This window comes from Loxodonta africana, chromosome 1 (genome assembly GCF_030014295.1).
Source record: "Loxodonta africana isolate mLoxAfr1 chromosome 1, mLoxAfr1.hap2, whole genome shotgun sequence".
Taxonomy (NCBI): Eukaryota; Metazoa; Chordata; class Mammalia; order Proboscidea; family Elephantidae; genus Loxodonta; species Loxodonta africana.
In genome coordinates, this window is record NC_087342.1 from 99,390,802 (window position 1) to 99,412,801 (window position 22,000).

General features: G+C 43.0%; 1 protein-coding gene across 3 annotated transcripts in view; it reads left to right on the plus strand.

Moving 5' to 3' along the window:
- Nucleotides 1-7,378: 7,378 nt before the first annotated feature.
- Nucleotides 7,379-22,000, plus strand: part of CMTR1 (cap methyltransferase 1) — a 50,219-nt gene continuing 35,597 nt past the window's right edge. The window contains exons 1-5 of one of the 3 annotated variants that reach the window (XM_064285417.1): nt 7,379-7,501; nt 9,626-9,763; nt 17,202-17,353; nt 18,808-18,966; nt 21,011-21,103. In XM_064285417.1, coding sequence (XP_064141487.1) covers nt 9,631-9,763; nt 17,202-17,353; nt 18,808-18,966; nt 21,011-21,103 — 537 coding nt within the window. In that variant the 5' untranslated portion in view covers nt 7,379-7,501; nt 9,626-9,630. Of the gene's footprint in view, nt 7,502-7,550; nt 9,001-9,625; nt 9,764-11,262; nt 11,343-17,201; nt 17,354-18,807; nt 18,967-21,010; nt 21,104-22,000 lie in introns of those variants that run through there. The other 2 variants (XM_064285412.1, XM_064285413.1) reach the window with 2 other exon arrangements.

The following is a 22,000-nucleotide window of genomic DNA, read 5'->3' on the forward strand; positions in this document are numbered from 1 at the left end:
TGAATGACATCACCAACCAACTGAATGTAATTGACGCTTATAGAACACTCCACTCAACAGCAGCAGGATGCATGTTCTTTTAACGTGTGCATATGCAGCAAGATAGATGCTAACCTGTGTCATAAAGCAAAACTTACCATACGTAAAAGAATAGAAATCATACAAAGTAAGATCTAACTATAATAGTGTTAAAATAGAAATCAATAACAAATAACTGGGAAATCTCCAAATACTTGGAAATTAAATTCTTTTAAATAATTAAGATGAATAATCAATGAGTTAAAAAGAAGCCTCAAGGAAAATTAGAAAATTTTGAACTGAATAAAAATGAAAACACAACATATCAAAATTGGTGGGATGCAACTAAAGCAACCTTCGAAGGGTACCTACAACATTAAATACCTCTGTCAGAAAGGAATAAGGGTCATGAATCAACAATCCAAGCTTCTACGTTAAGAAACTAGAAAAAGGAGAGAAGTGAACCCAAAGCAAGCAGAAGGAAGAAAATACTAAAGATACATGCATAACTCAATAAAATTTAAAACAGAAAAATAAAGAAACCAAAAGCTGATTCTTTGGAAAAATCAGTAAAATTGATAAACTCCTTGCCAGACTAACAAAGACAAAAGGAGAGAAGATACAGATAACCAATATCAGAATTGAAAGATGGAAATTCTTTACAGACCCTGAAGACATTAAAAAGTTCATAGGGGAAATACTAAAAATATCTCTACACCCATGGACCAATTTATTGAAAGCTACAAACCACCAAAACTCAACCAAGAAGAAATAGATCGACAACTCCACAGTTAGAGTTGGAATCTGTTGATTTTATCTTCCTGCTTCTTTGTATATTGAGTAATTTTGGATTTTCTCTGAACATTTTGAATATTTGTTATATGACTCTGAGTCTTGTTTAGATGCTATGGAGAATCTTGTGTTGTTTTTTGTTTTTGTTTTCTTAACAGACACCTTTCCCAGTTAGGTTCAAGCCACAAGGTCCTACCCACCATCTGTGGGCTAGGGTTCCAAAGTCAATTTAGTGCTTAAAGCATTTCCATTGCTATTTGCATCTTTCTTGTGTGTGCACCACCCAGTGACTATTTATGGGCCTGAACAATGGTGTAGTCCATAGTTCAATTCTCCAAGCCTTTGATGTGCTATTTAGGGTTAGATTCTCACAGGCAGGGCTCAGGGTGGGCCCTTATTCATATACAACTTTATGGGGTTGTTTCTTGAGCTTCCTTCTTTCTGCTATTTTCATGACACTCTGAGCTTCTACAGGACTCCCTTTCTGGCTGTCTGGCTAGAAAGCCAGGGCTTATTTTCCTGTACTCTGCAATACACTTCCTGCAACTAACTGTATTTGCCTCCACGGCCTTGTGGCAAGAGAAGACAGAAAGAAAGAAAAATGCAACGAGGATTTGGGACTACAGCCTCCCCAACTGCCACTGCTTACACTGTGACTGTCACCATGATTGCCTGGGGCTGGGGTGAAAAAAAAAAAAAGTGAACCAAAAAACAAAACAAAACAACATGAGATTTTCTATACTTCTCTGACCCACAGAGGCCTCTTTCTTTCTCCTGGGACAAGAAATAGAAGCCTTTTCCTGGGGCTCTTTGTTTTTTCACTTGTTGCTTAGCTCCAGGCTTCAGGCTATCTTTCACTCTAGGCCAAGAGATACCAGAGAGTGAAAAATTGGGAAACTCACCACGGATTTGGCAATTCTTTGACTTCAGTTTACTTCCTCAACACTCAGTAGCATTTACTTTTCGGTATCCTCAGATAGCTCCTTTATGCATTCTGTCCAGAGTTTTTAACTGTATTCAGTAAGAGAAATAGGGTGGAACATGCTTTCTTCAGCTTGACAGGAACTAGAACCCTGTTTGTCTTTTTATTATTGAGTTTTATGGATTTTGGATATAAGTCATTTATCAGATATACGTGTTGTAAATATTTTCTTCCAGTCTGTGACTTGCCTATTCAATTTCTCAGTGGTGTCTTTTCATGAGCAGAAGCATTTTATTTTGATGATGTTCATTTTATGAAGTTTTTTTTTTTTTTTTTTTTTACAGTTAATGCTTTCTGGGTCACATGTTTACACATGTTTAAAAAAATAAAAACAAAACTTTGTTTATTCCAAAGCCACAAAGATGTTTTTTAAGTTTCGTTTTATAAGCTTTGTCATTTTAGCTCTTATGTTTAGGTCTATGATCCATCTTAACTGAATTTTGTATATGGCAAAACCAAACCAAACCCTCTGCCGTGACTCACAGTGACCCTACAGGACAGAGTAGAACTGCCCCATAGAGTTTCCAAGGAGCGCCTGGTAGATTAGAACTGCTAACCTTTTGGTTAGCAGCTGTAGCACTTAACCATTACTCCACCAGGGTTTCCTTGCATATGGTAGGAGGTAGGAATCAAGGCTCATTTCCCTCCGTCTGATTATCTGGTTGTTCCAACCCTATTCATTGAATACATTCACGTATATTTAAAAAATAAAATTTAACTTTAACTTGTCTATATTTTAAATGCATTATCTTATTTAATTCTTTATCAAAGAAACATTTATGATGGTATCGCTATGAGTTGGAATCCACTGGATGGCGGTGGGTTTGGTTTTGGTTATGTATGGTAAAAAATTATGTATAGTAAATAAATGGTTTTGGTTATGTATAGTAAATAATTTACCTGGGGCCAGATAGTGGAACAATGTGATTTATGGCCAGGGCTTTGGGTCTCATGGTATCACCTCAACCTCCTGAGGGGTTGGAGACTGAAGTCCGTTACAATCGTGCCTATGTGACTGAGTCCCAATAAAAACTCTGGACACCAAGGCTCACGTGAGCTTCCCTGGTTGGAATACTCTGTACATATTGTCACACATCATTACCAAGAGTAGTTAGCATTGTCCACAACTCTACTGGGAGAGGAACAACTGGGGGCTCCTTGCCTGGAATTCTCCTGAGCTCTGTCCTTGAGTCTCTTCCCTTAGCTGATTTTAATCTGTATCCTTTCACTATAATAAACCATAATCATGAGTATAACAGCTTTTAGTGGGTTCTGTAATTCCCAAACCATAAGGTGGCATTAAGGACCCCTGAACATGCAATTGGTGTCAGAAATGAAGGTGGTCTTGTGGAATACCTCCTAACTTTCCAGTATATCAGTGTTTTTTAAATATGTTGTTAACTGCATCTCAATATAATTGATTTCCTTTGGAATTCTATATATTTTATTTTATACACTTAAAATTATTATTTTGAGAATAGGTCCACAGGCTTTACAAGATTGTCAAAGATATCTATGGCACAACAGAATTTAAGAACGCTTGGTGAGGTAGAAAGACACTCAACTTTAGAATCAAAAGAGGTGGGTTATATACCAGTTTACTGCTTCCTAGCTCTGTGACCTTGGGCACATCACTGAGCCTTCATTCAGCTTTCATAAATCAACAGATTCAATAAATGTCTATTGAGCATCAACTACCAGCTGTTGTATTAAATCTTGTGGGTACTCTAGTGAACAAGACTTCCCTGTACAGAGTTTACAATAGAGTGAAGAAGGCAGAGGAGTCAACAGACTGTTACACAATGTAAGTGAGTAAGTGATTTGATAGCTGAAGTACAGAGTGCTAGGGAGCAATGAGGTGGGGCTTCCAACCTAGACTTGTGTGGTCAGAAAAGATTTTCAGAGATAAGAGCACTAAACTGAGACCTGAGGGATAAGTGGACATTAACCAAGCAAAGAGCAGGATAAAAGTGATCCAAGCAGGGGAATGAACATGTACAAAGGCCTAAAGAGACATGGCACGTTTGAAAAACTGAAAGAGTCCAGTATGGGGAGAACTAAGGGACCAATAGTAGAAGGAAGGACTGCAGAAGGGGCCAAGGGCCTGACTGAAGGGTCTTCTAAGCCATCTTAAGTGAATAGCATCACCATCCATGCTGTTGTGCAAGCCAGAAATCTGAGGACTCCTCCTCTCCCTCATTCCCTAGACCTTCCAATCTACCCTTCATTGAGCTTACCTCCTAAATGTCTCTCAAATTATCCATTTCTCTCCATCCCCATTGCCATTAGCTTCATCCTAAGAGCAGTGGGAATCCATTGGCCATTTTAATCAGGGTTGTGATGGGATTGGGTTTAATTTTTAAGAGGATAATTTTGGTCGTGTGAAGAACAGGTTAGAGGGATTGAGACTAGAGAGAGGTGCAATTATTTGGAAATTATTGGAGAAATTCTGGTTAGAGAGGGTTAGTATGTGGGTAGTAGCAATGGGGAAGGAGAGGAATGGACAGATTTGAGAGACATTTAGGAGGTGTCTTAGGCTAGGTTCTCTAGAGGGGCAAAACCAATGAAGCCTATATATATATATATATATATATAAAACAGTGCCATCGAGTTGATTCCAACTCATAGTGACTCTATAGGACAGAGTAGAACTGCCCCATAGAGTTTCCAAGGAGCGATATATATATACACCCATTGCCATCTATATGGATACACACACACACCACACCCATTGCCGTCGTGTCGATTCTGACTCATAGTCACCCTATAGGACAGAATAGAACTGCCCCATAGGATTTCCAAGGAGTTGCTGATGGATTCAAACTGCCAACCTTTTGGTTAGCAGCCAAACTTTTAACCACTACACCACCAGGTTTTCCTATAGAGAGGGAGACATTTATTTCAAAGAAATGGCTCACATCGTTGTGGAAGCTGGCAAGTCCCAAATCTGTGGGTCAGGTGTCAGGCTGGAGGCTTCTCCTGAGTCACGTGGTCACAGGGGCCTACGAACCAAACCCCAAATCAGCAGGTCAGACTGCAAGCCGCGGGCTCACGGGGCTGCAGGAGCTGGTGAATCCCAAAAACTGCAGGTCAGATGGTAGACTGCTGGCTCACGTCCCAAGAACCAGAGGTCAGAGGATGACGAGTCAGTTGCAGGATCATGAGACAGCAAGTTTTGCCAGAACATCCATATATATTGGATGCAGGCCACACCCCCAAGGAAATTCCCCTTTCAACTGATTGGCTGCTGCAGTGCAATGAAATACTTAATATGGCCCTTCTAGCCATTGTCTTTGTAACTTCCAACAAATTACTGGGGGGAGCTATGCAAATGAGGTGCTTGTGGCCCACCCAGGGGATTGGATAGCTTTCTAATAATGTAAATAAGGTGCATGGCACTTTTGTGGGGGTTATAACTGGTTGCTGTCATGTCAATTCCGACTCATAGTGACCCTATAGGACAAAGTAAACTGCCCCATGGGGTTTCCAAGGAGCAACTGGTGGATTTGAACTGTCGACCTTTTGGTTAGCGGCTGAGCTCTTAACCACTGTGCCATCAGGGCTCCTTTGTGGGGGTAGGACCATGCAAACAAAATGTATGGAACCTTAATGAGGAGATTGGTCAGTTTTGCCATCCCACTAGGCTTAAAACGAGCCATTCCAAAGGCGGGAAGGAAGATCTCACCATGACTAAGAAAGAACAGCCAGGAGTGGAGCATGTTCTTTGGACCTGGGATCCGTGTGCTGAGAACCTCCTACATCCAAGAGACAGAGAGAGTGGTAACACTGGAGACAGGGAGAGATGGGGAGAAGCAGTGGCAGAGAAATGGCGGCAGCAGAACCAGGAAACCAGGAGGAGATGGCGCAGTGAGCTTCCTGGTCCACAGAATGAGAAAGCTGAGCACTTTTGTGCAAGAGGCTTCCTGGTGGAGTGGAATGCCTCTGAGCACTTATCCGCAGAGCTAAAAGAACTTTGTAACACTTGCCTGAGCAGGGCAGAGGCCAAGGGGTCAGAGAGAGGCGTGCCTGCGGCCATGGCTGAGAAGAGGCTGTCCTGATAGAAGAACTGTATCTCAAGTGTTCCTGAACCTGAATTGTAACCCGTTACTTCCCTAGTAAACCCCATAATGGTAAATATTGTCTGTGAGTTCTGTATGGCTATTGCAACAAATTAGCAAACCAAGCAGAGAAGTAGGGTGCCACAGGAGGGACAGCTGATGTCAGAATTGGTAAAAAGGTTGGAGAGGGGAGGTATGTCTGACCTCTGCCTCATAGGAATCAGCCTTAGGCTGTTGATCTCGATTCTCTTTCCCCCTTGTGAAGCTAGAGGAGGTCGGATGCCCCTGTCAGGCCATTTTTACAGTTGCTCACATCAGATCACAAAATGGAGGATGATTACATAATATCTCCCAAACCACTGAGAATCATGCCCTAGCTATGTTGACGCATAACCATAACCACCACAGGAAGTAAACTCAGTGATGGGTAGACTGGAGGGTTTGGGGAATGAGGGAGATGGAGATTCCTCAGATTACTGGTTTGCCCAACAGCTTGGGTGGTGATGCTACTGATGCTATTCACTGGAAAGGGAGTAGACTAATAGGAGAAGATAAAGTTCATCTTGAACGTGCCGGGTTGGAGGTGACTGAGTGAGGATGTTCAACTGACTCTGGACATAAACTCATTGCCCTGGAGTTGATTCTGACTCATAGCGACGCTATAGGACAGAGTGGAACTGCTTCATAGGGTTTCCAAGGCTGTAAATCTTTATGAAAGTAGACTGCCACATCTTTCTCCCACTGAGCAGCTGGTGGGTTCTAATCACCAGCCTTTCGGTTAGCAGCCAAGCGCTTAACCACTGTGCCACCAGGGCTCTCTAGATTTTGGACGTATTAGTCTGAAAACTGGAAGAGGGGTTTTAGATGGGGAGCCAGCATTCCTCCCTCCCTCCCTTCCTTCGTTCAACATCTGTTGGAGATCTACTATATATGCTGGATGTTGGGGGTAGAGCAGTGAACAAGACGACTGGGCTTTTGCCCTCAGCCAGTTTACAGTATGCCTCTCTGAACTTGTTCTTGTTCTGTGAATGAATGTCAAAATGAGGTTAAGACGAGGAAATGTGAAGGCATCTGGCCCTTTTATTTTTTATATCTGTTCCTCATCCTCAGGAGTCGGAAAAGAAAGGGCTCTATTGCTTTAGCTTTTGTACCCTTGGGAAACCCTAGTGGCGTAGTGGTTAAGTGCTATAGCTGCTAACCCTAAAGGTCCGCAGTTCGAATCCTCCAGGCGCTCCTTGGGAACTCTATGGGGCAGTTTTCTATGGGGCAGTTCTACTCTGTCCTATAGGGTCGCTATGAGTGGGAATCGACTGGATAGCATTGGGTTTGGTTTTTTATTTTGTATCCTTGCCATCGGCTCTTCCGCGCAGGCGCCGTGGAACTCCCTCGTGGACTTAATGGACCCGCCTTTCCTGGGGCCAAGACCCAGCGGAGGGGAGGGAGCGGGTGCCCTGTGACGTCATCAAGCCGCGCGGCCTGCAGGGCGGAACCGGAGCGCGACGGCGGGGCTGACGATCCTGGGCTGGCTTGTGGGAAAACGAAACTGAGGGAGGAGGCGGCGGCTCTGGCAGCTGCAGGGCCTGGCCCAGCGGCGGCGGCGGCGGCCTGATCCCCCTTTCCGCTCCCTGGCAGCTCGCTCTGTTCCCTCAGCGTGAGTGCCGACGCGCGGCCCGGGGGGAGCGAGCGGGCGGGAGCGCGGGCTCGGCATCCCTCTTCTCCCCTCCACCGCCGCCTGGGCCCCCAACCCGCGGTGGTTACCCTCGCCGCCTCCTCGCCTCTTGTCGCTCTGCTCCTCCCTTGCTCCCTACTCCTCCAGCTCTCAGGACCCGGAGCTGCCGCTGACATATGTCTCTGCGCACGCATTCACACACGTTGTCTTCAAATGAAAAGGCCTGGGGAGAAGGGAGCCCTTCTCATCTCTTCCCTCCGTGAATGGAGGTTGCAGTGCGAAACCGAGGCGCAGGGAGAGACTACTAGAAGGGGTTTGCACCCCCTCCTTGGGGGAGGCAGCAGGTTGAACCAAGCTACCTGCCTTCTACTTACAAGTTCCCTGCTAGCGCACATTCTTGTAGTATGTGTAGGTCACTTGAGCTGAGCACTGGCTAGCTATGTGACCTTACCCTCTTTTCCAGTAGAAAATGAGAGGGTTGAACTAGATGATTTGGAAGGCCCAAATATAAGGTCATGTGATTTAGAGAGAAGCATCAGCAGCTCCCTTTCACACAGATACCTCCTCTTTTTTTTTTCGACTACCCCAAAACAGTCTGCATTGCGTTTTCTGTGCTTTCAATCTCCCCCAGAGTCGTTTAAGATTCAGAAGGGGGTTTTTTGCTACTTGTTGGCTCTGTGATGGAGTTTCCCACAGCTCACATTGTGGGCCTTGTTTGAGGGATTTCAGACTGCTTTGAAGTGAAATGTGGCTGAGCTTGGTCTTGCTTTTCCTTTGCTCCAGTTCCTGCTTCTCCAGAGCAGTCCCTGCCTGTACCTAGTAAGAGATTGCGTCCTTAGGAGGGATGAGATTGTGCATTGGATCGGCTGCTTCATCCTTGAGCTAGAGAGAAGTAAAACATGTGACCTAGGGTTTCACGAGGTTGAGAGATTAGTGGCACCTTTGGACTTTATTGCTTTTTTGTTGTGGCTGCTGTGGCTTATGTTGTAAGCCTGCTCTTGTGCCCCTGTAGTTCTTCTTCCCCAAGGATTGTAGCCCAGCTGGTTACCCAAGCTGTATGTCCTTACGGTTTGAGTCCTTTCTCTTTTTGGGGGCCTCTCTCAACCAGTTGGAGCCCTGGTGGCACAGTGGTGAAGAGCTCAGCTGTTATCCGAAAGGTCAGCAGTTCGAATCCACCAGCTCCTTCGAAACCCTGTGGGACAGTTCTACTCTGTCCTGTAGGGTCGCTGTGAGTTGGAATTGACTTGACGGCAGTGGGTTTTTTTGTTTGTTTGTTGTACAACCAATCAGATGTCCATAAACCACACTGTATTCACTACTTCACTTGGCATGCTCTTTAAGTTGATCATTCCTTAAGATTTCAGGGTCTTATAATCATGTTATTCGATCCTCTTTCTTCTCCTGCTTGCCTCTCTTATATCAACCCATGGACATGGATGATGGTGACATGGTGCCTACCTTCCCCATTGTTTTTTGTGGAGGTGGGTTTCTGTTCTTAAAATTATTGTTATGTACTTCAGTCCTGTGATATGGCTACCCAGTAACTTTCCCACTCTTCCCTCAATCCTAAGTCAACCACTGCTTGTACTCCTTACTCTGGTTATAAACTTTCCCAATTCCTTAATATTTTTGAACACGTATCTCTTAATTTTCTTGGTAAAATAATAATGGTGATGAAATAACCATTTGGATGAATCTCTTTACTTTGGAAGTATTGGTTGGTTTTGTTGATTAGGTTTCATAATTCATTTCCAGTGTACATTGTTATGACCAGTTTTGGATCAAAAGCATAGAATAACAAGTACCCAAGGCCCCTTTTTCCTTTGTGGAAATTGATCTATGACTTTTTGGTATCTGATATTGACAGCAACCCAGGGGCCTCAGGGTCTGTGAGCAGCACATTGTCCAGTAAAACTAACGTCTTTGAAAACCAGAGCCTGGCTAACATCCTTTTTGAACCTCATTCTGAGGAAGAGGTTATTCAAGTGTTCGCACTGGAAAGTGTTTGGAGTTGCCAGATTCCATCCCATTTATACTTGGAATCCCTGCTCAGATCCCAGTGACTGTGACTGAAGGGCAGCTAAATGTCTGGATTTATGGTTGCAGTAACAATGAAGAGGAGAGCTGACCCAGAATGCACTGCCCCCATCAAGAAGCAGAAGAAAAGGGTTGCAGAGCTTGCCTTGAGCCTCAGTTCCACATCTGATGATGAACCTCCCTCCTCCATCAATCATGCAGCAAAAGGTATGCTTGCCCATGTGGTCTGAGGCCGTTGGTTGGTTATTTGAAGCTGTGATGCCTGAATTGGGCAGTGTACAGCCCACTGCCCCTTGAGGAAAAGTAGGCAAATTCTACAGAGAAATGTTGGCTGTAGACTTTCTTCCCTTCTGCCATTCTCTAAGCGTGGGGAACTTGTTTTAAATAAAAAATTGGAATTTTTCCAGAAGTGCCTTAGTTCTGTAATTGACCCTTCAATAGATGGCACTCTTTTGCTGTCTTAAACCAGTTGGAAGTAGTGGGGAAATGTGGAGTGCTCTGTTCCTTTAATAGCTATTAATGATCCTGGGGCTCTTTCACAGTGAGGGACCCTTTGCTGTCCCTTCGTCGGCCTAATTCCCCTCAGGTTTTTGCATTCTGTTTTCTTAACTCGGCTGCAGTAGTAGTCAGAAACAGACAACTGTATAGGAGAATCTCTGTGTTCACTGTTTGCATTAAGGTCAAGGGATTTTACTGATCTGATAGAAACTAGCATTTTGTTTAGCATACTTTTTAGGGTTATGGGCATCCACAGCTTCCACGGATGCTTCCTGTGAGAAATTGTGAAGCATCTAGGAGCTTGCCTTAAATACCAAGCGGTCAGAAGTAGTTGCATTTGCATTTACCCTAACTTGCCAGCAGCCTTACGTTTTGAATCCTCTGCTGGAGCACTGGTAAACTGGAATGAAATTTGGTAACATATTGGTGACTGAGCGGGTGTGAAGCGTCCTTTGAGGCTGGTAAAAAATGCAGTTTATTCACAAGTGTAGGCTACTTGAAGGGCAGTTACTCATCAGCTGTTACTGAGAAACTGATCCAAAGAGAAGAAGCTTAACAGGCAGTACACGTAATGAAGCATCTTGTGTGGCTGTGATCCAGGCTGGATAAGAGACTCTCTGATAGCCCTATGTGTGGAGATATGTGTGCCTTTAAAGTTGTCGAGGTGGATTCCAGGATGGGAGAGAAAGGATATATGTAATTGGGGTTCCTAAGTGGAAAAGCAAAAACACGTTGGGCCCATTGGTACTAGGGCCTGTTGAGGAAAGGGAATATTTCCTCCTTTTCTTTTTTTTTCACCACCTGGGAACTGAGCAGCTTGGTGAAGGTAGAGCATCTCTTGGATAGGGCTCTGGGGTATTGGAGAGAGAGCCTACAAGGGAGAAGAAAGGAGGGCGTGTCAGGGGAATAAGTAATATTCAGGTGGTGGAGGCATCTGGTTCTAAGTGGATCTTGGTGGACATTTGCTCTCCAGTTAAATCTCCTTGAAGTAAGGAGAGGACAGCTCTTGGGTGAAGGGAGGTAAGGGTGTATAAGGATCCTTCAGGGGGACCAGTCTGCTTTAAATTTCAGGCTTTTAAAACTGTGACTGCGAATTGAGAATGTTTCCCTCCCCCACATTCCCTTTAATTTTACCAAATAGCTTTAACCTTTCTGAGAGTAGCACCATATGACTCAGCCAGGACTGACTGTTGCTATTGTGTGCACAGAATGGAAATCCAGAGGTGGCCACTCCCTTGTGTGTGTGCAGCAGAAGGCCAGTTGGTCCCTTTGATTTGCAGAAAATGAGGTAGGAGGCAAAGGCAAAGCAACTTTGTTAAATTTCCCTGGGTCAGTTTGTCTTAGGAAGGAGCCACTCCACATTGACACAAGAACTCTGAGGGTTATAGTTTGGAGGCTTTTATCAGCAAGACTGCTCTCTATGCACCCCCCCCCCCCAGCCACCCCACCCCATGCCTGGCTTGGAATAAAATGCTAAGTAAATATTTGCTGAACGGAATTGGTAGAAGGCAACAATAGTGTCTTTTCCAAGAAACTTAAAATGTTTCACATCTTTTATTTCGCCTATCCCTTCTCCAGTCTATAGAATATCATTTCATTAAGTACTGAATATTTATATCATCTGTGTACTGTATTTGCTCCTCTTATACCTCCCCTGGACGGTGTGCCCCGATAGCTTGCTGTTTGCCCAGAAACTACATGTCCCCTGAGGTGTATATGCAGCTTTTCTTAATCAAGTCATTGCTAAAGTAAGTGCATTTCCTTTTGCTCCAACCACTTCTACCTGGACATACTGTTCAAATAGAAGACTGAAAAGTGCTCTTTAGGGAGGACAATTAGAAAAAACAAAACAAAAAACTAGTAGTTACTGTTTCTGTCTGCCTGGGCCTTGTTATCGCTTCCTCTGCTAGATCAATGTAATGACTCATTAATAGATCTGTTTTGTTCAACCAGCTTGTTTATTTTACATTATGTGCAAGGTAGCTGCATTACGGACACCTGGCCAGAGTAATGGGAAAAGGGATGTGGTTGTCGTGTCCAGTGTTGCATCATGTGTTCTTTTGAGTATTTTAAGAGGAGCTTGAAGGCATTTTCAAGCATAAACTCTTGAAAATTTGCTAATAGCAACCTTTCGAAGTAAGGAGGGGTAGATGAGATCATTTTGTTCTTTTTGGTTGTTGCCTAGACCCCAAGGATCTTTCCTTCCTCTCCTCAGAAGTGGAGCCAGCGTGGGCTTCTGGCCCTTATGCATCAAGTTGCTTTGGAAGTTGCCAGCTTCCTTCACCAAACCAGAGTAAATATGCTTTCCTTCCACCAGGTTTGATTCTCGCCTGAGTAGGCTATTTGCCCTGAGACACCATTGCTTTCCTGTCAGCCCAGATTCATGACCTTAATCAAAAACTTCCTTTATCGGTATCCGTTTAAATTGCTCTAACGAGTTGCCATTTGTCTGGCATGAAGGAGAAATTAAGTCTTTGAACAGAAATGAGTGTGTTATACAGCGATTGTTTTGCAGGATGTGTTTATTAAAATCCATAATTTATTCTCTATCTGTGTGCTGCTCACCTTGGCTGTAAGTGGTTGGAGCTGCTCCTCCTTGTGTGTTGTGACTGTCGTTTTTAATCTTGACACGTTCGCCTTACTGCTCTCTTGCTGTGTGAAAAATTTTGCCAGCAGCTGGAAGACCTCTGGTTCCTCTATAAAGTTAACCTTTCTTCTTTAAAATGACTTAAGAATTATGATTTCTATCAGGTAGAGAAGAAACTAAATGAAAACTCTAAATAATGTTTTGAGCTCACTGGTAGGTTTAAGAAGGGGAGCTCCTGGGGAGGTAAATGGGAATGCCACCCAGGCTTGGCAAGTTCTTAATGAAGTTAATGATTTTAATAGATTGACCTTATTACTCCTGTTAATTTATATTCTCATTATAAAATCGTCTGCTCAATATTTGCTAAATTCTTTTTAGTCTTGGGAGGCTAAATCTTCTCTTTAGTTCCTGCTGCGGCCATGACAGTTGCCTCCTATTCATCTGTAAAGAGTAGCCCCAAGGGCCCAGGGCTAAGAATGAGTTGTGTCTGTGGCAGGACTAATCCAGGGAATGTTGTCTTAAATCATGTCAGTCTAAGAATTGGTTTTGAACACCACGTGAAATAAAAGGGAGAAATAAGACTTATCTGCTTATCCAGCACACTTCTTAACCTGATAAAGAAATGGCTAGGAGAATGATATTTTAGCCCCCATCAACCTCCCTCTCTGAACTTGGAAAGGGGAGCTGTTTAGTAGGTGACACCCTGGGAGGAGGAATGGAGTGGAAAGATCTTTGTGCCAGGTATCGAGAACCCTAGGATTTTGCACCAGAATCACCACTGATTTGCCTAATGAACCTTCCACTCAAATTTCATTGTCTTTGTCATATTTGACAGAAAATGTTACGAAGACAAAACAAAAGATCTCTGAGATCTGTGAATAGCAGGAACCCTACCCAGGAATGAGAATCAAACCAGTCTAGTGCCCATTGATGGGCCTTCAAGGAAGTCTAACCGCCTGGTAATGCCCTGGAGCTGGAGCACACTCTCCTTTGAGAAGGAAACCAGGCTTGTCTAACCTTTGCATAGATAGACCCCGTGAGTCCCCAGATAGCTAGTTGAAAGGAGTAAGAACTGATTAGATTTAACGTTGTAGGAACCCTGGCTCCCTGGGCTGCACAGAAGGAAACTTAAGAGCTGCGCTCAGGGAACTGCCCACGTTCCTGGTACCACTTCTTTCCATCACAGGCAGCACAGGTTGAAGACTTAGAAATAAAGTGAAGAGAATCTATACCTTTAGAAGTGCTGTTCTTTAGTGTGTGGGCACTCTGTTGCAGAGCCCATCTTTCCTCCGCATGGGAGATGAAATGAGAGGCCCAGGGATAGTCTTGAGCCACTCAGGGGGCCCTTTGTCCTCAGACCTGCTGCCCTCTGAAGATTTCCCTAGAAAAGAGCCTGACTCCTCCGAAGGCTTGGTGTGGTACTTTATTTTTCCCTAATTTTCAGACTAATATATTCTTATTCTCCACAGATTGAGAAAATGCAGAAAAGTGCATAAGATAAAAAAAATACACATCGTCTCACATCTCAGTTTCCATGGTTACTTGTGGTTAATGTTCTAGTGTCTCTCCTTCTGTGTGGCACTCTGTGGCTGGTGTGCTGCGTTGGTCCACATAAGTGAGTCAGCTTCTTATTAATGGCATTGGACAGCCACCTTAACGGGAAGGGGCAGTCTTGGTGCTTCTCATAGAGGAACAATCTCAACCGAAATTCCTCTTTGCTAACTGCTTAGGAGGCAGACTTTTTGTATTAAGTTTATTCAAATGTTATTACACACGTTTACCTGCCTTTTCTTTCTTTTATAAAATGTTATGTCCTTTTAAAAAATGTATATTTATCTATTAGAATTTTAGGCTTCCTGAGGCTGGGATTGTTACTTTTAGTAAGCACCCCATTCATTTACATAGCATTGACCTTTTACAGAACAGGTCCTGAACCAAGGTTGTCTGATCTGTTAAACAATACCAGCGTCCTGGATCCTGATAAATGTCCTATTTCAGCTTACTTGAGGCGCTAAATCATAGCCTGAGGAGGTCCCAGTTAGGATATAAATATTCCATCCTCATCCTTAAGCTTTTAGAGTTCTGAACTTTTTGTAATAATTGTGTGAAGCATTAATTGCATGGACACTGTAGAGAATTGAAGGACTTGTCAGCCAGGTAAGGAGTGTAGGGCTCCTAAAGATATGGATTAATTAGTTAGGCCTGCGGTGCTGGGGAAGCCTCTTTGCTCTTGAAGAACGTCAGCCCTAGGTCAGTTTGTGTTCTGGTAGGGTAATGGGTAGGTAAGTGCAGATAGACGAATTACGATGTAATCCTCACATTGTGAATGTCTGAATGGTGACTGTCTTGGGTATATAGAGACTTTTTTACACTGCTGCCCTCTGCCCCTTCTGTCAATCCCCCACGAGCAGTCATGCTTTAACTCAGCATCTCTTTAAACCAATTGTGCCACTTTGCCAAGTCAGTTTTTAAAAAATTATTTAAGATTCTAATGGCACTAACTTAGTTCATACATCAAAAAATTAAAAAAAAAAAATCAGTGTAAACTCTAGTGATATAAAAATGTAAATCAAATGTCACTTAGTTTTCTTTCACTTGTTCCATGTCCCAGCCCCAGCGTATGTGGATAATCACTTTTATTGACCATGTATATCTTTCTTTCAAAAAGTTCTTTGTGCTATTAAAAGAAATAAAAATGACGCAGTGGTTAAAACATTTGACTGCTAATTGAAAGGTTGACAATTCAAACCCACCAGCCACTCCACAGGAGAAAGATGTGGCAGTCTGCTTCCGTGAAGATTTACAGCCTTGGAAACCCTATGGGCCAGTAGAACTCTGTTTCCTACTCTGTCCTATAGGGTCACTATGAGTTGGTATTGACTTGATGGCAGTGGGTTTGGTTTGGGTTTGGGTCATGCACAAGAGTTTGGAATCTGTGCTCATGCATATAGTCTGGGTCATATGTTATTCACTGGACTGTGTGTCCTGGTCATCTGTCCATTTCAGTGCACAGAGTGGAGGTTTCCAAACTTTCTTGGCTCTCAGCATCCGTATTTTCGCTGTAACTTTTTCCTTAGTTTCCGTAGGCCAAAAGAAATACCTAATAGTTCAGTATATTAAGTCATTAGGTCTAAACAATAAGCATTTATATACTAACAAGTAATAGACATTTGAAAGAATTTACACATAAATTGAAAGAAAAAAAATTTTTTTTTCTTTAAATAACCGCAGTTGCTTATTAATGAGATGTATGTATCTGTTGGGTACTGTACAGCTTCTCAAACTTTGGAGTCAGGCACCACCACCCATGTTTCCTGTTGTGCATTCCTCCTCTCTTGTGATATATACTGTTTTCGGTGGGAATATGTTAACTCACAACCAAATTTTTTTTTATTGTGCTTTTAATGAAAGTTTACAATTCAAGTCAGTTTCTCATACAAAAACTCACACACACATTGTTATGTGACCCTAGTTACTCTCCCTACAATGTAACAGCACACTTTTCTCTCTACCCCGTATTTCCCATGCCCATTCAACCAGCTTCTGTCCCCCTCTGTTTTCTCATCTTGCCTTCAGACAGGTAACAACAAATTTTTTAGATACAGTCTATTTCAAATTTTGGGTGAGTTTTCCTGAGAAGCTACTGGAATAAAATTACATTGGGTTGAAAGAACTTTCAAGCTAACAGATTCATGTACCCACATAGGAGAGGAAAAGAGCCAGTCACAGTGACTACCCAGATGGGGGATCATTCCAGCTCTAACACAAGTAGCCCACCACTTCCAGCAGCTAAGAATGGTCTTTTCTTTTTTTTTTGAGACTTTGGCAACAAGGCTGTTGACATGAAGGTGATGGCCTAGCTCCCTCAGGCTGCCAGCTCCCTCCTGGAGCTTTTAGCTGCAGTTTCTCTCTTCTCTGCCTCAGTTGATGCTGCTTACCTCCTCTTTTTTTTTCTTATTGTTTCCTCCTCTTTTTTTCCTTCTCCCTTTTCCCCCTTCTTCTTCTCCTACTTCTCTCCCTATGAGCTAGCTCTTTGGTAAACTCAATCCTCTTACCTATAAATTTGAAGGACTATGAAAAGGAGTTAGGAGATAGAACAATCAGAAAATGTTATTCTAATGAAGGGATTAGTTGAAAATGGAAACAGGCATCAGTGTTCGGAAATTGAGATTCGAGTAACAAGCAGCAGCAGCAGAAACAACAATCATATCTTCAATAAATATGCTTCATATTTGACATTGTACTTTCAAATACATTATTTTATTTAATTCTCAAACAACCTTGTGTGGTAGGTATTACCATCCCAGTTTTAGAGGAGAGGAAACTGAGGGGATGAGGAAAGAAAAGTGGTATTTTTGAGCTCCCTTTATGCATCGTGTACCATTAAGAGCAAGAGTGACTTACCCAAGATGATACAGCTAGGAAGAGGTAGAGAGTGGCTTTGATGCTGGATCATTTAATAAACTTTATATGTGGACACTTGTTGAATGACGAAACTTGGAGTTCTAGAGGCTGTTTTGTGCCGTAAACGCACCTGAATATTTTCCTTTCTTCCCCCAGCATCTACTACAAGCCTAAGTGGTTCTGACAGTGAAACTGAGGGGAAACAACGCAGCTCTGACTCTTTCGACCATGCATTCAAAGCAGACTCACTCGTGGAGGGAACTTCCTCTCGTTATTCCATGTATAACAGTGTCTCCCAGAAGCTTATGGTATGTCAGTCTTCGGGTTGGGTGTCTAAAGCACGACCAGCAGAGTGAGAGAAGGGATGAAAAGAAGAAAAGCCAGGGCATGAGTGTTTTCTCTGTGTTGCAGCTACCGAAATTCAATAGAGAAAGCCCTCTTCTCAATAGAAATATCTGTCACGTTTGAATCATCCATGGGAAATGGCCGCTGAGGCCTGCTTCTCATGTGTTGTCCGGAGCTGGATCACTTTTTGCTCCCCTTAGTAATGAGTTCTTATGAGCACATATGAACATACTTCCCTACATATGCATGTGTGCAGATGGATAAAGAGGCCTGTGAGTTTTTACTCTAGTGAGTAATCTCAGAAGAAATTACTAACTTACTCACTCCCAGGTGCCTAAAATAAATGATAATGGCACAGTCTTCCCTTCCCAAAAGAAGTGCACATTTCTCTTTCCCAACTTCCACACCCCGTTGATACACCACAAGAAGGAGGCGAATAGGAAGACCTGCAAGTTAGCCTTCCATCTATCATCAGGAATGTTATGGTTGGTGCCTCTGTTTTCTCTCAAATTCATTTAGGAATGAGAATTGGCAATTCTGAAGTCATAGTTAAGATTCTGGTTTGGGGCCACAAGCTTTGAGGAAGTGGAAGATGGGAGGATTGTGATTCAGTCAGCCTCTTGGACCTGGGGGAAAGATTTGTGGCTCCTGTAGGAAGCCCAGCTGGCTCTTGAGCTGGTAATGGCCTTCCAAAGGGAATATAGACTCTCCATGGGGAATTAGATCTTAGGGTTAGAGTTCTTTTATTAGGCAAAGGTCTGTAGGGTTTGGGATTTGGGCCCCAGATTTTGAGGTATGCAACTGAGCCCAGTGGCTCTAGAGTTTAGTGTAAGCTTATAAACAACTGTGACATTTAATAAGTATTTCTGTCCCAGGATCTTATAGTACCTTCCATACCTCAGTTTTACATGAAACGAGTTTTCAGTTAATCTCTTGATTAAGTGGGCTCCTACAGGCCCTCATTGTCCTTGCCTAGTAAGGCTGCATGACTGGCTGAGGGTAGGTTAGAAGTTGCTTGAAGCAGTTCATTTTAAATTATGTTCTCTTTGTAAACTCTGTACTCTAGATCTACCTCTCACTTAATCAGACAAATTAGCTGGAAGGGTAGTTGTGCAAATGTCCAATGAGATTTATTAAGTACTTCTGATGCTTTTAATTACAGCTATGAGGTCCTTTTTCTCATTTATCCAACTTCTGGTTGCCCTAGACTTTCCCCTCCAAAATAGACAGCCACTGGGCCTACAGTTATATTGCAGTTATTTTTTTAAGTCTCTTTTTTTCATTAGACTAGAAGGCAAATTTTAGGCTTTACTGAACCTATATTCTCAGGGTTTAGTGCAATGACTGACGCATGATAGAGGCTACATAAATGTCTGTTGAATTGAATTAACTGTGGTCCATTACTTCTCTTTGTCAGGCCAAGATGGGCTTCAAGGAAGGTGAAGGATTAGGTAAACACAGCCAGGGTCGCAAGGACATTGTTGAGGCCTCTAATCAAAAAGGTCGAAGAGGCTTGGGTCTGACACTGCGGGGCTTTGACCAAGAACTGAACGTGGACTGGCGAGATGAACCAGAGGTAACTGGTGTGGGGAGGGGGAGCAGGAAAGGCTCTTGTGTTTTTGGATGCGTGGGTTTAAGATACAGTATTAACAAACCGGAAAGCTCCAGAGGCAATATGGTTAGGGTGGCTAAAAGAAATCGGAACTGATTTCTTACGTGGAAGGTACTGGGTATGTCCAGAATGGAAACGAGGAGACTGGGGTCAGGTGTGGTAGAATGTGGGTTTGTTTCCTGTAGCTTTAGAGGGCTGTCTAAGACCAGTGGGTATAAGATGCTGGGAGGCAGAGTTTGGCCCCACCAAGAACTTTAATAAATAAATCCAGCTCTCTACCGGCGGACTAAGATACCTTACAAGGTAGTGTGCTCTCCCTACTGAAGGTATTCAAATGGGCTGAATGAGGACCCATTCTCCCACAGTGTGAGAGGTGGATTGGGTGCCTTCTGAAGACCGTATGTAATAGCAAAATATTACCATTACAGAGCCAAGACTAGAGGGAATAGAACACAGATGTTTAGCCTTCTACGTAGTTGCTGTAGTTGAGCTTCACATGTGGCTCTGAACTCTGGAAAGTTGATGTTTTATTTGTCTTCCTGATGTTGCAGTTCAGGAAAGAACTCCAGCGAACCTGCACATGATGAAAAGCTAATAAGCCTTCAGAGTCATATACTGACGAGCCAGGCCTAATGGCTTCTGGGGTGGTCCTGCTGTGTTGCCTTGTGAAGAGATGACACTAGCAGAATAGCACATGAAACAGTGAAGAATAGGGTAAATATGTGCACTTGGTTGCTAGATGTAGGCTTTCATCTCAGAAATCCACGGTGATTTCTGTGACCTCGTTTGTGTGAAAATAAGTAAAGAATCCCAGTCCTTTTCAACGGAACTAACTTAGAACTAACTTTGCTAAATGTGGAAACTGAAATTTGCCTATAAAATCTCTGATTTTAATGGAGACAAACTGTTGAAATTCCTTGTGGACTCTGGCTGTCCTCACTACCATTTACCATGATTCCGTTTTTCTCTAGCGAAAGATGCCCTATCTTTTGATTGAGAGTTTGGCCTGGGTGATAATTGGTAGCTGCTGCTTTAAGGTAGATGAGTCTGGGTGGCCTGAAGTGAATATCCAACTTTCAGAGACACCTCAGGGAGAATGCGCAGTGGAAGGTTTGACCCTTCGGACAAAGTCCGCCTTGCAGGTGGCCTTAATGTCCGTGTTTCCATGGGGAGACTGATTCTGCTTTTTCTTTTCAGAGGGACATCTGAAAGTAGACATGAGCTTCTTTCTTAGAGTTTATAATTCACAACCGTTCATGCTTAAAGGTGGTGGATTTGACCGGGGGAGAAGCCATGATTCACTGCCAGATTCACCCACAAAAGGCTTCTGTAATTTTTCTTTTAAACTTTTTCTCAGTTGATGGTGGTTGGCTTACTCTCAAGACCTCGCATTGTGATGCCATTTTATGCCTTTCAGAGCATGTAATATTACCTTTAATCGCATTGCTTCAATTTGCAATGGTGAATCTCTTTTCCACACTTGCTTGGGAGGCTGTGTGTGAAGCTGCCATGCAGGTTAGTCACCTGTTTAGCTTTTATAATCCGCGTTTCTCTTAGCCCAGTGCTTCTTATCCCTAATGGCACATTGGAGTCATCTGTGGACTTTTGAAAAGGACTGTGCTCAGTCCCCACCTCATATTGAGAATCATATACTCTGGGGGTGGGTCCCAGGCATCACTACTTTTCTAAAGGACTGCAGATGGTCCTAATGTACAGCCGGCTTGAGAACCACTGTGATAGCCTGATGAGGAAAGTAATTGAGAAATTAAGGGGAAGCAGCTATCAGAGATGCCAATTTCTGCTCAGCCTTGGAGTGAATGGGGAGGAACCCTATTCACGAGTCAGCAGTCTCTGGGTAACTTTGTGAATAACACTTTGAAAGGCATCAAGAGGGAAGACTTATTGCCACTGAACCCCTCTTGATTGTTTTGGGGAGCCCTGGCGAGTAGGGGCACAGTCCTGAGGGTCTGTCTTAAACCTATCTTACTTGCCTCTCTTTTGTTTTTAGCCCAGTGCCTGTGAGCAGGTGTCATGGTTCCCAGAGTGTACCACTGAAATTCCTGACACTCAAGAAATGAGCGATTGGATGGTTGTGGGAAAGGTAGGGTTTCAGGAAGGTGCACTTTGAATCTTGGCATTTATCTCCTGGCTTTTCTCTTTCTCTTCTTTGGTATGTGTGTCTACTTGCAGATTAAGAAAAATGTGATCCTGACCATTCCGGCTGGAATACGGCTGTGTCAAGAGGGTGTATCAAGGGCTTTACAAATAGACCCTTGGGAGATGTGACAGATTTTTTTTTTTCTTTCTAGTTGTTTAACTTGCAAGGCAGCACAAAATGTATATCGTTTGTCTTCCTCCTGGGTGCTTTTGGAAGTAGTTGATTATGCATCTGTGTATATTCTGGTCACTGCTGGGCACTGTTCCAGGTAGATGAAAAGACAATTTCCCTGTCCTCAGAAAATAATGAGCGAGCTGTTACAGAGTGAATTTGTTTAATCTCCTTCTGGAAAATCCTAAGAATAAAGTAGATAGCAACCAAATCAATATGGTCTAGAGGATAGTTCTCAAAGTATGTGGGGATCCTGGGGATCCCTAAGATCCTTTCAGCGGTCCACTAGGTCAAAGCTATTTTCATAATGATACTAAAAAGTTGTTTGCCTTTTTTTTTTTTACTCTCAGTCTCACAAGTTACAGTGGAGTTTTCCAGAGGCTATGGTGTGTCATTATCACAACCCATTGAATGCAGAAGCAGAGAGGAGAAATCTAGCTGTGCTCTATTAAGCTAGACATTAAAGAAATTTGAAAAAGATGGATAGCAGTGCCACTCTTCTCAGTAATTTTCTAAAATATGTTATTGATGTTAATATAGCATCTTGTTCTTTGAAAGTGGCTTGATATCTTAAATCTCTCCATTTTAATTTCTAAAAATAGATATTGATAGATATAACCCGCATAAACAAAACTCTTTGGGGTCCTCAGTGATTTTTAAGAATGTAAG